Here is a 17,550-nt window from a genome sequence, read left to right on the forward strand (position 1 = left end):
GTTCCACTTGGTTTTGGGTTCTCCATTCATTCCATTGATCCACTAATTTATCCACTAATACCACATGCTCTTGATTATATAGTTATAGAGTAAGTCTTTAAGTGGCGTAGAATGATTCCTCCCATTCTCTCTCTCTCTTTCTTTCTTTCTTTCTTTCTTTCTTTCTTTCTTTCTTTCTTTCTTTCTTTCTTTCTTTCTTTCTTTCTTTCTTTTCAAAATTAGCTATTCTAATTTCTTTGCCTTTCCATATACATTTTAGAATAACCTTGCCTCTGAGGCACCTGGGTGGCTCAGTTGGATAAGCATCTGACTTCGGCTCAGGTCATGATCTTGAGCCCCACATCAGGCTCTTGCACTGGCAGTGTGGAGCCTGCTTAGGATTTTCTCTCTCTTTCCCTCTCTCTCTGCCCCTCCCCTGTTGGCCCACACGCACACACGTGCATGTGCTCTCTGTCTCTCTCAAAATAAATAAAAAAAAATTAAAGAATAACATTGCCTCTGTACACAAAAAACCTTGCCAGGATTTTGTTAGGAGTTGTGTTAAATCTGTATATTGATTTTTGGAGAGAATTGACCATCTTTACTATGTTGAGTCTTTCAGTTGATGAATATGGCGTTTCTCTTTAAATATTCTTTGTTATCTTTCATTACCATGTTGTGGGTTTCAGCTTACAAGTCCTATACATACTTTATTAGATTTATACCTAAGTGTCCCCATTTTTTGAGCAATTGTAGATGTCTTTGTATTTTTAATTCCAGTTTTTATATGTTCATTGTTAGTATGTAGACACAGTTGATTTTCGTGTGTTGGTCTTGTATCTTATAACCTTGCTGAATTAATTTATCCTAATTCTATTACTTCTGTTACCTTCCTTTTCTTGGTTTTTTGCTTTGGCTAGGATTTCCAGTACTATGTTGAATACTAATGGTAAGAATGGACATACTTGACTTGTTCCTCATCTTAAGGGGAAAGTGTTGTCCTTCACCGTCAAGTATGATGTTAGGTGTAGATTTTTGTAGATGTTCTCTATCAAGTTTAGGAAGTCCTCTATTACCGGAGTTTTGAGACTTTTATCATGAATGGGTGTTGAATTTTGTCAAACGCATGTTCTGTATTGAGATGACCATGTGATTTTTCTTAAACCTATTAATATAGTAGATTATATCAATTGTTCAAATATTGAAATAACTGTGTTTCTGTAGGCTAAGCCTGACTTGGTCATAGTTCATGATTTTTTTTAATATAATGCTGAATTCTACTTACTAAATGTTTTGTTAATGAGGATTTTTGCCTGTATATTAATGTTGGTTTGTAGTTTTCTTGTAATGTCTTACTCTGGTTTGGGTATTATTGTAATATTGGCTTTATAAAATAAATTTGGAAGTATTAAATTTTCTGAAAGAGTTTGTGTGGAAGTAGTGTTAATTCTTTTTTTAAACATTTGGTAGAACTCTCCAGTGAAACCATCTAGGCTTGGAGATTTTCTGGTGAGGTGAGTTTATAAATTATGAATTCACTATCTTTAATAGTTACAGGACTATTTAAACAATCTATTTCATAATGGATGAGTTGTGTTAGTTTATACATTCTGAGGAATTGGATCTAACTCATTTGAGTTGTCAAATTCACATGTGTAAAATTGTTCATAGTCTTTATCCTTTTGATGTCTGCGGGGTCTATAGTGATATCCCACTTCACTCTTGGTATTAGTGATTTATTCTCTGTCAGTCTTACTAAAGGTTTAATTTTATTGATCTTTTTAAAGAACCAGCTTTTTGTTTCATTGATTTCTCATCTTTTTATTTTTTTTTTCTTCTGCTTGTTTTAGGTTTATGGCATTCTTTTTGGTTACTTGAGATGGGAACTTAGGTGATTAATTTGAAGCTTTTTCTTTTTTAATTTAAGCATGGAGTGCTATAAATTCCTTTCTCAGTACTCTTTTAGCTATGCCTCACAAATTTTAATAAGTTGTATGTGCATTCATTTCTGTGTGTCTTTTAATTTCCCTTCAGACTTCCTCTTCGACCCGTGGATTATTGAGAACTATGTTCTTTAGTTTCCAAGTGTTTGGAGGTTTTCCTGTTATCTTTCTGTTACTGATTTCATTGTGGTTGGAGAACACACTTGGTATGATTTCAATTCTTTTAAAAATGTTGAGGTTTATTTTGTGGCCCATGATATGGTCTACCTTTAGTATATGTTCCATGCACACTTGAAAAAAATGTGTATTCTGCCCTTGTTGGGTAGAATGTTCTTTAAATGTCAGGTAGACCCATTGGTTAATGCTGTGGTTGAGTTCTTCTGTACCTTTGGTAATTTTCTGTCTGTCAGTTGTTGAGAGAGGGCTGTTGACATGTCCAAGTGTAACTGTACATTTGTCTCTTTCTCCTGTCTGGTTTTGATTCACATAGTGTGTACCTCAGTTGTTTGCTGTATACACATTAAGGTTTACTGTGTCTTGCTAAAGTGACCCTGTGATCATTATGTGTCTCTCTCTGTGTCTCTGGTAATTTTCTTTGCTCTGAAGTCTATTTAATTGATGATTATATAGCCACTCCCTTGTGTAAACAGCTTTATTGAGATATAATTCACATGCTGTACAATTCACTCATTTAAAGTATACAGTCAGTGGTTTTTAGTGTATTCACAGGTACACTACAGTCAGGTTTTTTGTTTTTGTTTTTGTTTTTTTGGTTTTTTTCTTGGTAGGGGAGAGAGTGTGCATACGTGAGCCAGGGGAGGGGCAGAGAGGGAGACAGAGGCTCTGAAGCAGGGCTCAAACTCACAAACCATCAGGTCATGACCTGAGCCCAAGTCGAATGCTTAACCGAGTGAGCCACCTGGCACCCCTCGAACATTTTTATACCTCAGAAAGGAATTGTGTCCTTCAGCTATTGCCCTTCCACCCCATTCCCATCCCCTTCCACTCCCTTCTCCCCTGCCCCCCACCAGCCCTAAGTAGCGACACTTCATTTGCCATCTCTATAGATTTACCTCTTCTGGACATATTATATAGAAGGTTTTACATGATAGGTAACTTTTTTGTCATCAGTGTCCTCACTTAGCACAGTGTTTCCAAGGTTCATCCATGTTAGGGTTTGATTAGTACTTCATTCCTTTTTATGATGGAGTCATTCTCCATTGTGTACATGTATCACATTTTGTTTATTCATTCATCAGTTGATGGACATTTGGTTTGTCTCCACTTTTGGGCTATTGTGAACAATGTTTCTTTCTTTAAAAAATTTATTTAAATTTTAGTAGTTAACATACAGTACAATATTGGTTTCTGGAATAGAATTCAGTGATTCATCGCTAACTTACACCACCAGTGTTCATCACAAGTGCCCTCCTTAATACCCATCACCCATCTAGCTCATCCCCCCCAACCCCCCCACCCACTCCTCTTCCAGCAACCCTCAGTTTGTTCTCTATTGTTAAGAGTCTCTTATGGTTTGTTTTCCTCCCTCCTCTCCGCACCGCCCCCCCCCCGCCCCTTCCCCTATGTTCATCTGTTTTGTTTCTTAAATTCCACATATGAGTGAAATCTTATGGTATTTGTCTTTGTCTGATTGACTTATTTTGCTTAGCATAATACATTCTAGCTCCATCCATATTATTGAAGATATCAAAATATCTTTCTTTTTGATGGCTGAATAATATTCCATTATATATATAACACCACATCTTATTTATATAATGAATAATGTTTCTATAAATATTTGTATACAGGTTTTGTATGGACATGTTTTCATTTTTCTTGTATATATGCTTAGGAGTGGATTTTGGTTCACATAGTAATTCTATGCTTAACTATTGGAGGAGCTGCTAGAGTGTTTTCCAAAGTGGCTGCACTAATTTGCCTTTTGACAGCAGTGTATCAGGTTTCCAGTTTTTACATATAACACTTGTCATTATCTAACTTATTGGTTACAGCCGTCCTAATGGGTGCTGAGTGGTACCTTGTGGTTTCAATTTGCATTTCACTGATGGTTAATGATCTTTAATATCTTTTCATTTATTTCCTGGCCATTTGCATATCTTTGGAGAAATGTCTATTCAAACCCTGCCCATTTTTAAATTGGATTATTTCTTTATTATTGAGTAGTAATGCTGTGTTCTTCTGATTAATGTTTATGTGATTTATCTCTTTCTACTCTTCTCCTTTTCACCTACCTTATATTTTAAGTGAGCTTTTTGACCCCAAACCATAAAACTACTAGAAGAAGATCCAGGGAAAAAGCTTTATGACATTGGTCTGGGCAATGAATTTTTTTGGATAAGACACCAAAAACCTAGGCAGCAAAAGCAAAAATAGACAAATAGGATTACATCAAGCTAAAAAGCTTCTGCACAACAAAGGAAACAATCAAGAGAAGAGAAAGTCAACCTACAGAATGGGGGAAAATGTGCAATCCATATTATCTGCTAGGATATTTAATATCTAAAATGTATAAGGAACTCCTACAACTCACTAGCAAAAAAATCAAATAACCTGATCAAATAATCAGTGAAAGGCCTAAGTAGACACTTCTCAAAAGGATACAAATAGCCAACAGGTATATGAAGAGATGTTCGGTGTCACTAATTATCAGGGAAATGTGAATCAAAACCACAATGAGTTAATCACCTCACGCCTGGTAGAGCGGCAGTCATCAGAAAGACAGAAGATATCAGATATTGTCAACACTTCATCAAGTGTTGATGAAGATGTCAAGAAAAGGGAGCTCTTTTACACTGTAGGTGGGCATGTAAATTGATTCAGCCATTATGGAAAACAGGGTGGAGGTTATTGAAAAAATTAAAAACAACTGGCTTATCTAATAATCCCACTTCTTGGTGTATGTCCAAAGGAATTAAAAACAGAATCTTGAAGAAATATCCACTCTCATGTTCACTGCAGCATTATTCACAGTAGGTAAGATGGAAACAGTCTAAATGTCCGTCAACAGATGAATGGATAAAGAAAATGTGGTGCATATATATGCGCAATGGAATATTATTGAGCAAATAAAAGAAAAGTCTGCCATTTGTGACAACATGGATGAAGCTGGAGGACATTATGCTGAGTGAAGTAAGCCACATGCAGAAAGACAAATACTGCCTGATCTCACTTATGTGGAATCTAAAATAGTCACATTCATAGAAGCAGAGAGTGAGGTAGTGAGTACCAGGGACTTGGGGGAAGAGTAAATGGGGAGATTTTGGTCACCGGGTACCAAGTTTCAGTTATGCAAGATGATTAAGTTCTTGAGATGTAATATACAATGATGTGACTATATTACAGTACTTTATTGTTTGCTTGAAATTTGCTAAGAGGGTAGCTCTTAAGTGTTCTCACCATACACACACAAGTGGTAATGAAGGTGATGAATATGTTAATTAGCTTGATGTAAATATTTCACAGTGTATATCAAATCGTATACTTAAATAAATACAATTTTTGTCAATTAAAAATATACTTCAATATACCTATATACTAGTGTACCTCAACAAAAGAATTTCTTGTAGACACCACGTAGTTGGGTCCTATTTCAATCCACTGTGTCAATTTCTGTCTTTATTTGGTATGTTTAAACTACTTACACTTATTATAATTATTGACATGTTAGAACTTAAGCCTGCCATTTTATTATATTTTGTTCTCTCTTTTTTTTTTTTTTTTTTTTCTGTTTTCTTTTACTGGCTTCCTACGAGTTCCATGAACATTTTTTAAAATTTCTTTTTGATATATTTATAGTGTTTTTTGAGTGTATTTCTTTGTAGAGCTTTTTTAGTGGTTGCTCTTGCTATTTACTTATCTGGCTCCTGATAGAAGAAGTTTGCTGACTCAAGGTCTAGACTTAAGAATGAGGAAGAAAATGTTAACTATGCAGATTAAAAGTATATTATGTCAGTAACTCTTATATTGTGAATAGCACAAAAAAATGAAGGAAGTTGTCTTCTAGTAATTTAAAACTTAATATGTGTTTCAACAAAAACATCACTCACATCATTGACAGGCGAGTGAAGTTCCAACATATACCTTCATCATTTCAGTTTTTCCTTTGTCTTACTCTTCAAATGAAATGTCATCCAAGGTTTGTGTTCAAACTGCATTCATCCATCACTTGCAACCATAGGTTAGCTACAGATATGAGTTCAATGAAAATCAACATGTTCTGTGAGAATCAGTTGGCCATGTGGGGTTCGTAGTAGAGTGTTACAGCTTTTCCTGTGAAATTGTGTGGAACAAATCTTTTATATCAGAAAAGTTCATGATAAACATAGGCCCCTGTGTGCGTGTGTATAGATGTACCACATGTGAGTGTGTGTGTGTGTCTGTGTGTATTCTCACATATGCATACTTGCCCCTCTCCACCAACCACAAACCAGTTGTGAATCATTGAACAGCACACCACCGGCAGTATCACTATTACCTTGAATTTTTAGAATTAAAGACACCTACAGTTTGAGTGTAATAATGCTGATTCAGCAAACCGAACCGACACAAGCCAGTGTTCCACTCTTACCTTCCATGTCACAGTATCCCAGTGGTCTGTAAGCTGCTCGTGGATGGTGATTACCTCAGCTGTAACAGTACAAGTGAGTGTGGTTTGATGCCGCAATTAAATGCGTACAAGATTCCTTCTTCTGAGTGTAGAGAAATTTTACATTGATAATGATTAAGAGGATGTTCACCATTATTCTGGTTTTCAGATTATAAAAGCATCTCACTTCTGTTTTATGTCACATTGATATTGCAAAAAGTAGAAAAGAGATTATTGTTTGATCCATGGAGGATAGTGCGCAAAATATGTGCGTAATGTCCACATGTTTTAAAGATTTTCTAAAATGCCATTTCATCACACAAAAGAGCAGCAAAAAATAGTATTTGGGCCCTGATACATTTTAATATATCTATTTGTGAATTCTTATTTAAGGACATTGCTTTAAAATTATTTAAATTTAGACTGTCTCCTGTGATGTAGTAGAGACCTTTTAATCTCCACTGCAGTTATTAAACAATTGTGTGTGTATATAATATCCCCAACTCTTTTTTGACATGGCTTTATTTCTCTGATCTAGGTTTATTTACAATATCTAATTCTAAATTTGTCTTGACTTTTCCCCTTCAGTTTAATGAGTGGCGTTAAGAATAACGTTGGAAGAGGGATCAATGTTGCCTTGGCAAATGGTAAGAATAATTATTTTAGCTTACAGATGTGATCAGTGGATACTCATGTGGCCCAAAGTAAAATGCACCTTAATATCAAGGGATCAGGTCAGAAAGTGCCACACTTGACCCTAAAGCCCTCTTCCCACCCTCATCCACAAAAACCACCTGTAGGGGGAGACTTGGTGTCCAAGTATTATAGCATGCTTTCTTGGAAGCCTCCCACTTGCTGTGCAGTGTGTGGAGAGCTTCCCACGTGAAACTGATGAATGCTGAGGAATGTGGAATCTAACAAAATGAAGATAGATTGACATGATGAGGGTGTGTGAATGACAGAGGGTGATGGACTAATGGGAGGGGTGGGGAGAGGAATGAAGAGTAAAAATTAATTGTAACTTTTCAGTATTATCCACATTCATCATGTAAGTTCATTAGTGAAAGTAAGTTCATTGAATCCTGAGCATCTCAAGTATTCTTGCAAAATCAAATCTGAAAATCTGAACCCGTGAAGTAAGGAACTGCATGCTTGCCTTTTCCTTCTGGTACAATAACCCTGTAAGGCTGTAATGGGGCGATTAGGAACCACGGCCACCTTACCCAGTTCGTAGTATAGGAAAATATTCTTTACTTCTTTCACAAAAGATAAGTTTCTGCATTTCTACTTTCTTCATTTTCTTAGGTAAAAAGCTCTGTACCTGTTTGTCTAATTGATAGCAAAAAAAAAAAAAAAAAAATACACTTTAAAAGAGAAATAGGTTAAAAATTTTTAAAAGATGACTTTAATGATAGAAAATAGCATCAATTGGGGCGCCTGGGTGGCTCAGTCGGTTAAGCGTCCGACTTCGGCTCAGGTCCTGATCTCACAGTTTGTGAGTTCAAGCCCCACATCAGGCTCTATGCTGACAGTTAGGAACCTCGAGCCTGCTTTGGATTCTGTGTCTCTCCTTCTCTCTGCTCTTCCCATGGTCATGCTCTGTCTCTCTCTGTTTCTCAATAGTAAATAAACATTTAAAAAAAAAAATAAAAAAAAAATAGCATCAATTAATCTTTTTGTAAAAGGCTTACATATTTTGTGGTAATTGTTAAATAAGGGAAAGTGGTAACACCTAAGAATGAAAAATATCGACCTGAATTTGAGTGGTCTACATACGGTCTCTCATGAACTTTGGTTGCTGCTCCTTGGCTTAAAGATTAGTGAGAAAGTGCAGAATTTTAATTTATCCAAAAGTTACTCTTTTAGAAATATATTTCAGATGCACACAGTTCAGATTTTAAGTCTTTTTCAAAATAACTCTTTCTTGTAAATGAATTCACACCCATCATTGGATAAAATCATTTGTCCCATACAGTGTAGGAGTATATTTCAATTGCGTAATTTGATACGATTTCCATCTCTTTCAGGAAAAACAGGAGAAGTATTAGACACCAAATATTTTGACATGTGGGGAGGAGGTAAGTATAGATAGGTAACATGTAACTGTCCTGTTGCTATAGCACTGACTGACTTTTTAAGCCTCCTCAATATAACATAGCCCATTACTGAGAAAATAATGGTATTTTTGTGTTCATTCATTTTCTCTTTTCACTAAACATCTATCTGTATTTAAGTCATTAGTCATATTGCGTATATTTTGCTTTTTTATAGAAATTGTGTAATTAGGAGCAATAATACAAAAATTTAGATTTTAAAAATCTGAGTTCTGTATTTTGCAGCACAACTAATTGAAAGCTTTGGATCCTTTAGGTTTCTGACTGAACTTTTTAAAAAGGAAGAAGTAATTTAGAGAAGGGCAGAAGCAATTTAAGCACTTTTACTTAATTTTTTTGCATATTTTTTAGTCGCTAAAATAAATTATAACCAGGATTATTATTAAAGTAGATAAGTACTTGAGAGAAAGAATAGAGTGTTCTTTATAGTTCACTGCACGTAGAGTGATTCACCAGTATCTTCCTAATGTGGAAGTTCCTCAAGGAACAGGTGTAAGTCATTTACCAGCATGCAGAAGCGAGGACCTAGCCCCTTGAACAAGAGTGTGCCCCAAAGACATTTCTTCCTCAGATCTGATGGAAGGCCAACACTGATTTATCTTTGGATTCTTTTCTGAGGTGTTGGTTTGGGACATATATCAGCATGAGGCTGTCCCCAGCACCTCCTCATTTCCATTCCCTTTATAGATTCCCTAGAAGCCAGTAGCTGTTAGTCTTGAAGTTTATGTTAGGTTTTCAAACCATTCAGCTTTTCTAGTATTTCTTCAGCTTGTAATGAGATATAATGTTTTATTTAGGACTTTTCACGGCTGTCAAAATGGTATAAACTTAAAATGCTACCATCAGTTTTATACTCTCAAGGCATAATTGGCCCCACCAAAACTTATTACAGGGAAACACCCTTCCAAAACCTTTGTTGAAATCAGCCACGTGACTAGAAGCTCTGCTGTTTCATCAACTGTAGATGGTAGATTAATTACTGCCGAACGCTGAAAAGACTCTTCAAGTGAAGAAATAGGTGCAGTTTACTTCCATCTTTGCATTTAAAAGGAAATGGTTTGTTAGCTGCTCTGTACATTTTCTCAGAATTGAAAATGCTATTATTACAAAAAAGAATGCAGTTAGAGGACGTCTTTGGAATCTGCTATGGGAAGAAACTGAGTAAATTTGAAGTGTTCCAGTTCTGAAATAGTGTTAGATTTGGGGACTGCACAGAGACCTGATATTGGAGCATTCAAGATATAAAACGATTGGTAGTACCTGATCTACCTCTGACCACTTTGTAGTCACTGAAGTGGTTTATTTTTAAGTTTTTGTGAATCTTGGTGCACTAGACGAAGCAGGTAATGACTGTGATATTTGCCATAATTAGATATAGCCTTCATTCCTCTCCCAAGATATGCCCAGAGGATCATAATCAGTGTGTATGTGTGTGTGTGCGCGCGCGTGTGTGTTTAATTTTTAAAGAAATTGCAGAGCCTTTTATGAATTAGATAAAAGCTCTGTGTCCTTTTAGATAAGTACCCAAACCATTTTACATATACCCAGGGAATCCCTGAGGCTTTCTTCTGCCCCCACCCCAAGTTTCTTTCTTTAAATTATAAGTCATGCTTTAATATGACTTTGCCATGTGTTTTTTTTTTCGTTTAGCCCCTGGTGGAATGTCAGTACAAAAGACACATAGGATGAATCAGGATTGGGAAATTCTAAGTTGATGGTGGGATCCTATTAAGGGACAAACTTCATTTTTAACTTATTCATAAGATTTATTTCCCTTTTGGTTACTCTACTTTTGAAATTATTGATTTACAAATACTTCATGTTTTAGTTTATTAACTTTTAGGAGATTATCGTGATGGCTACTAAGTCACTAAAAAATCCCCCCAAAACATCAATCCTTTCTTTTTCTCCAGATGTGGCCCCCTTTATTGAGTTTCTGAAGTCCATACAAGATGGAACAATAGTCTTAATGGGAACATATGATGATGGAGCAACCAAGTATGTAAACTTAAAATTTTATACAATTTTTGGAGCTATAATTAGTTATAAAAGCAATACATTTTCAATGAAAAGAAAATACATAAAGCAGAGCAGAGTACTCAAATTCCAGATAAACACTATTAACATTTTTTTATTTGCTTCCTTCTGTCTTTCTCTGTATTTATCATGCATATATGGTCATAAAGTTAGAACCACATAGTACCTAAAGTTTGTTATACCCTTTTATATTCTAATTTTAGCAACCTTAAATAGTTTTCTCTAATATTAAGATTCTTCAGTAGCATTTCCCATGGCCCACCAAGAGTTGATCACACGGCCCCACCTTTATTTGAAAGTTTCCTATTATTGCCAAAATTTTTGTATCATAAATAACATTTCGATAAACATCCTTTTATCGCTTCTCGGCCTTTTGGCTAAGATCAAGTGCGATAAACATCCTTTTAAGTAATCATGTCCTTAGGGTAAGTTCCTAGAAGTGGCATTAACTGTGAAGGAATAAGTGTGATATGTTTTTCATAATGTTTAATGCATGGTAAACTTTTATATAAGACTTTTTTCTTAAAATTGTACATGTTGTAAAACTTTGAAAATACAGAAAAGCACAAAGAAAACAAGTTATAGTTTGTCTACTCAGTGATAACCATTGATAAGTTAGTTTCCATCTCCAGTTTCCTTAATACACGTATTTTCTTCATCTTAATCATTTGGAATGCTAGCATTTACAGCATACCTTTTAATTTCTTTATGTGGTGAATATTTTCCCATAACATTAAATAGCTTTCATAACAAAATTGTTCATGTCTGCCTAGTATAGCCCTTAAACATGTGTCATGATTTAAAAATTATTTAATCAAATACCTGCTGCTGGATCCTCAGGCTATTTCAAGTGTTCATACTTAGAAAAATGTACTATCTTAAACATTTTTGAACAATCATCTCTTTCTTTAAGACAGATTTTTTTGAGGTAAGGTATTGAATCAAAGGATGTTTATGTTTTTTAAAAATGATTTTTTTTAAGTTTGTACCAATTTTACATGGCTCTCATAAGTTTCAGGACACTGACTATTAATTTTTTAAAAGTTACCAATTCTAAAAGTTTTGGAAAGGGATTTTGTTAATGTGCCTTTCTTTGGTTATTGTTGAGACTGCATTTTTTTTCACAAGTGTTTTTGGCTCTTTCTCTTGTAAACTGTCTTTTGACCATTTAGGTTAACTCATATTGATTTGTAAGGACCTTTATACGTTAAGGATATTAACCATTTCTCATGTTAAAATATATTAGTTTGTGGGTTTTTTTGTCAATTTATGGTGCTTTTTGACTTTCAAGGTTTAGACTAATTCCTATTTAGTCAAGTGTATGGATTTTTCATTTTAGTTTCTTCTACTTTTATACTTGAAGTATTTTCCTATATCCAAATTAAATATTTAGTACGTTTTCTTCTTCCAGCAACTTCACTGTTTTCATGTATTTTATTTATTGAACATTTACTAAAAATGTTTATTTTGGGAGCGAGCACATGCACGTGCGTGAGCAAGGGAGGATGAGAGAGAGAGAATGAGAGAGAATCCCAAGCAGGCTCTGTGCTGTCAGCTCAGAGCCTGACATGGGGCTCAGTCCCATGACCTGAGCAGAGATCAAGAGTGAGACGCATGGGGCGCCTGGGTGGCTCGGTCGGTTGAGTGTCCGACTTCGGCTCAGGTCATGATCTCACGGTCCGTGAGTTCGAGCCCCGTGTCGGGCTCTGGGCTGACAGCTCAGAGCCTGGAGCCTGTTTCAGATTCTGTGTCTCCCTCTCTGTCTGCCCCTCCCCTGTACATGCTCTGTCTCTCTCTGTCTCAAAAATAAATAAACGTTAAAAAAAAAATTAAAAAAAAAAAAAGTCAGACGCTTAACTGACTGAGCCGCCCAGGCTCCCCTGTTTTCATGTAATTTAAAAAATAAATCTGTTATTTCTCAGTGTCTTAGAATGCCTATTTTCATGTAGATTTGACTTTGTTTTTTATAATTTTTGTTCTGTTCATCTATTTCTTCCTTCCCCAGTAAGGCACTGTTTCAGTTTTTTAATAACTATTTTATAAAAATAACTGTACTTAATACCTTTCTGGGGTGGTTAAGAAGTCTTTAATAATAGTGTTTCTCAAATCCCTTCTATGATATTTTATCCAGATGAAAAGTATGGTACTTTTATCAGGAATAAAAAGCACTCCTTACAGATTTTAATTGAAAAGCCTATAAAATTAAGTTCACAAAGGAATATGGCATGTCTGTTTATTGATATTTTTTGTACCTGCATTTAATGTATAATTACATTATTGCAGATTTGCACTAAGAAAACAGTGCTACTTTGTGAATGTTTTAAAGTGGAAGTATTTTCTTTGACTACATTTTATCTGGTTCAGCTAAGGATGTGTTAAATCCATAGATGGAAGGTTAAATAAAACTGATCTATGCATCCATTGCCATTTAGGTAGATAGAACTAAATGGAAAGTAATTAGGCATTCTTTATGAAAAAACAAGTAACTTGCTATTTGCTTTTGCTGATAGATTAAGATAGTTTACATGTATAATTTGAGGTTTAAAATTTTTTAAAAACCTTGCTTTCCTGAGTAGATACACATGACCTCTCTTTTTCATCATGTTATTTCATAATTAAAGCTGTCAGCTTCAGACCTGTTTCCCTTCTTCTGATAAATTGTGGCGATACCTAAGAACTAAGACAGGATGATATTTCTTCTTTAACTGACGTTTATTGGTGCCCATCATATATAACAAGAGCAGAATCAGAAGACATTCAGCCTGTAAGGCAAAAGTAGAAATCTACATTTTGATGTCTTGGAGTACCTGGAGGCTCAGCTGGTTAAGCCTCCAACTTTGGCTCATGATCTCACGGCTCGTGAGTTTGAGCCTGACATCTGGCTCTCTGCTGTCAGCATAGAGCCTGCTTCAGATCCTCTGTCCACCCCCCCGCCCCCCTTCAGATCCTCTGTCCCCCTGCCCTGTGCGCTCTCTCAAAAATAAATTTAAAAAAATAAATAAATTGTGATGTCTTTATACTTAGCCAATGTATGGTTCAACCTCTGTATATTTAAATGATTTCAATTGTCTGCATTTTCAGTTTGGGTACATGAATTTGTATTTTGAATATTTCCTTTTTCCAAACACCAGTGAAATAAATTGTAAGTATTGTGTCCTTTATACAAAAATGGACATGCAGTCTTTATAAATGGCCATCTGCATCTATTAAATGTAACGGAATTGAAGCATACACCTTGGCAGGTATCTGTGGAACATTTGAAGTGTGATTCATCAGCTGTGGTATACCCAGTCTTCTATGGGATTAGAAGCTGTCTGTGCTTCAACTGATGTGTTAAGGACTTTTCTTTCCATAAGGCTTCTGGATTTTACTTCATAGGAATGGTTTGTTTTCCTGCTTATACCCAATACACAAAAGAGTTTAGAATTTGAAATGGATGTGCCTACTGTCTCTAAGACTGGGAGTTGGTATGGGTTCTCCATAGTTGTCCCTGCCTGATCCCAGTTACTGCTATCAGCAGTGAGCTCCTTGGCTGTACAGTGAACTTGTGAGAGTGTTTGCGATTGGTCTCCATCACAGCACTTCCCAGAGTGTGTTCTAGTGGGATCCCAGCCCTTTAAACCTGTAATGGTCAAATAAGTTTGGGGGATGGCACCTTGCATTTTGCCTCTTTCAGGGATTTACAATGCAAGGCCCTGAAGTTTGCCCCTAAGGAAACCTCTTTACCTTTGTTTATCCCAGTGTTTCTTGATTGTAACAAGGAAGCCCATTTTAAAAACAAAACAAAACAAAACAAAAAACAAACAAAAAAACCCCACTATATTTAAGAAAAGGTACATTTTGGAGAGTGCAGATCTCTAATGATGCCTACTTCCTCCCCCTCCCCCGACCTACCCTTCTAAAATAAATTACTTGTTTATGTAATGAAGAACTTTAATAGTTTGAGCAAGCTAAATTTTGCTATCGTAGCCCTCCTTTTGGAGACAACACTCTATGACGTGTTAGCTTCCTGGCTAAGTGAAAGGTTTAAATGTGGGTGACCTGAAGTAAGTGATCCTAAGTCATTTGACAAAGCATCCAAGCCACGGTTGGGGGTGGGGGTGGGGGGGAATTCCCATGGAACTCGTTTACAAATCTCTCCGCTGAACTGCTTACCTCTGAAGGGCACCAGTATCTCATCATTGCTCTATCTGAAACAGAACAGAGCAAAAAACTATTAAGTAAACATTACGTTCTCAGGGTTGGTCTCCTTCTAAATACCACCTGGTAGTCTTAGCTTGGGTAAATGGAGCAATATATATGTTCCCTAAATCATTTGATACTTCATGTTTGAAACTAATTAGCATTTCTCTTTCATTTTTCCGTTTTCCTGCACCATACACAGGACCCTTGTCACCTTTCATCATGTTAAGTTTCTGGGTTGGTTTACCCTCTGGGCTGCATTTTTTTGGGCATCAGCTCTCTGGTTGATTATCAGCTCTCTTAAAATGAGTGCCCCAGATCAAACACAGGGCTCCAGATGTGGTCTGGCCAGTGCAGGGGAGAGGCTAGCTTTTACCGTTCTGGAGATTACATTTCTTTGAATATTCATGCAGACTAGTATTGTATTAGTTTCCTTTAAATGGTCATATCACATTTTTGACTCATGAATTTTTGGTTAAGTTAAACTCTTAGATCATTTCATTTGATCTCAGACCTTTTTTTTTTTTTTTAAACCACTGCCAAGTCAGGTCTCTCTCCCCATTCAGTATTTGCTTTTGTTTAATCTAAATGAAGGGCTTCATTTACCCTTGTTATCCTTGTTACATTCAATTTTGCTGATTTTAGCCCATTAGGTCATGATTCTGACATTTGTCCTATGAGATTTCCATGATCCAGGCTTTGTAGTCTCTCCAGAGTTGTTCTTGTGTCTAAATCGAAGTCATTGATGAAACTGTTCGCCAAGGGCAGTGTGCCACCCTACTAGGGGCCTCCTCCAAGGGATTCATCTACTGATCATCTACAGAAACTGTTTTTTAAACAGCTGCCAGTGCACCCTAATAGGCATATCATCCAGCTGCTGCTTCATTATTTTATTCATAGAGGCTATTTTCTAAGACTCTCAGATGCTCACTTGAAACTCATGAACTATGCTAATTACAGTAGCCTAATCTACCACCCGAAAACCTCTTTACATGGTGAAATGCCAGAGATGACATTAACTTGGCTTGATTTATTTCTCCCTCCTCCTCACTACCCCATCTTTCCTCTTCCTCCTTTTTTTTTTTTTTTTTAATGTTCACAGGATCTCCTTGCTGTAATCCATTCTAGAATTTGCTAAGAATTGGAAGTAGTTCTATTGAACCATTGTTTCTAAAAATTTCCTTGCCTTTTTTGAAGACTGGAGTAACTTTTAACGATTTAGCACCTTCATTTTCCATAATGCTTCTAAAATAATGGACATTGCCTTGAAGATGATATTAATAAGTTCCTTGGAATTTAACTGTGTGATGTGTGTAGGCCTGGAGGCTTCCCTTTACTTTAAAGCACTTATATAGACATTCCTGAACCACTCTTCCCTTTTTATGTTGATCAGAGTGTTTGCCTCCCTGGAAAGGACAGGCATGCTTTGATCTCGATATTATACTGTTCTTGTGAAACAGTGGGTCACTTCGTTGTTTGTGCTTAGTAGCAGAAGTTCTTTCTGTGGCCTTTTATAGTTTTAGGAGTCTCATCTTATTCTGAGCACTACAGGTCTTCCTGGTAGTAGTATTCAAAGTTTTGCCATCAGTAATATGATTTGCCCTACATTTTTGGATGCTTTTCTGAGTTTGAGCCCATCAGAGAACACTCCTATAGCAGCACTAATTTGGAACCTATCCTTCTCTTTTCTGGGATTGCTAGCAATCATACAGTGAAAATTATTGGGAGTTTTGGTTTGTTTTTGAAGAGCCCTCTTCTCTCATAAGAGCTTTTAATCTGAACTTTGTATGATGTGCTCTCTTCAAAGTCCAGGCTCCGGGGTCACCTGTACCTGGCGTTGCTTATTCTTCAGTTTCCGGAGATAGTATGGTGATTTTCTTCCAGAGTTCTTGACACCTACACTTTTACTTCCCAAGTGGTTCTTCCCTGTTGGTCCACATTGAGCCCAGGACATTAATTCTCCTTGTTGCTTTCTGTGCTTTTCAAGACAGGGTGCATCGGCCTGTTGTGATGGTGTGACCGTGGGGCTCTCAGCGGCTCCTTTTTCCCCAGGAAATACGGAGGCAGATCTCTGAGTCGCCCCCTCTCCAGTACCCACTTCCTCTATTGTACTCCAGATTGCCCCTGTGTAGCTGTAGAATCTCTTCTGGGAAAACTTGATCCCTGTCTCTGCTTTCTTGTTTGTCACAGGATAATTTTTAATTAATTTTAAAGAAAATGTAGTCCATTGAAATTTTTCACATCTCTGCTAGTTAAGACCATTGGTGGAGATTAATGTATATGTAACACACTCATGGGGGTCCTATATAGAATAAAAGCTTATATTTTTAAATTTATGCTATGTATATATTAGTTACACTGGCTTTTAAAGAAATGGGAGGGGCTCCTGGGTGGCTCAGTCAGTTAAGCATCTGACTTCAGCTCAGGTCATGATCTCCCAGTTCGTGGGTTCAAGCCCCACATCAGGCTCTGTGGTGACAGCTCAGAGCGTAGAGCCTGCTTGGATTCTGTGTCTCCCTCTCTCTCTCCCCTCCCCTGCTCCTGCTCTGTCTCTCTGTCTCTCTGAAAAATAAAACAGCATTGAAAAATAAAATAAAGAAATGGGATATTTTGATACCTAATGTGTATTGAATCAAGTGCTGAGAATATTGGTTACGTTGCATGATTTTAAACTTCTTTTTGAAAC

The 17,550-nt window shown here is 36.4% G+C and overlaps 1 protein-coding gene across 2 annotated transcripts in view; it reads left to right on the forward strand.

Moving 5' to 3' along the window:
- FAM3C (FAM3 metabolism regulating signaling molecule C) overlaps positions 1-17,550 on the forward strand; it is a 64,897-nt gene that overhangs the window by 40,365 nt on the left and 6,982 nt on the right. For both annotated transcript variants that reach the window (XM_086691483.1, XM_025929831.2), the window contains exons 6-8: positions 7,120-7,178; positions 8,559-8,609; positions 10,559-10,643. In XM_086691483.1, coding sequence (XP_086547609.1) covers positions 7,120-7,178; positions 8,559-8,609; positions 10,559-10,643 — 195 coding nt within the window. The remainder of the gene's footprint in view (positions 1-7,119; positions 7,179-8,558; positions 8,610-10,558; positions 10,644-17,550) is intronic.

This window comes from Puma concolor, chromosome A2 (assembly GCF_028749965.1).
Source record: "Puma concolor isolate L17-30 chromosome A2, mPumCon1.1.hap2, whole genome shotgun sequence".
Classification (NCBI taxonomy): Eukaryota; Metazoa; Chordata; class Mammalia; order Carnivora; family Felidae; genus Puma; species Puma concolor.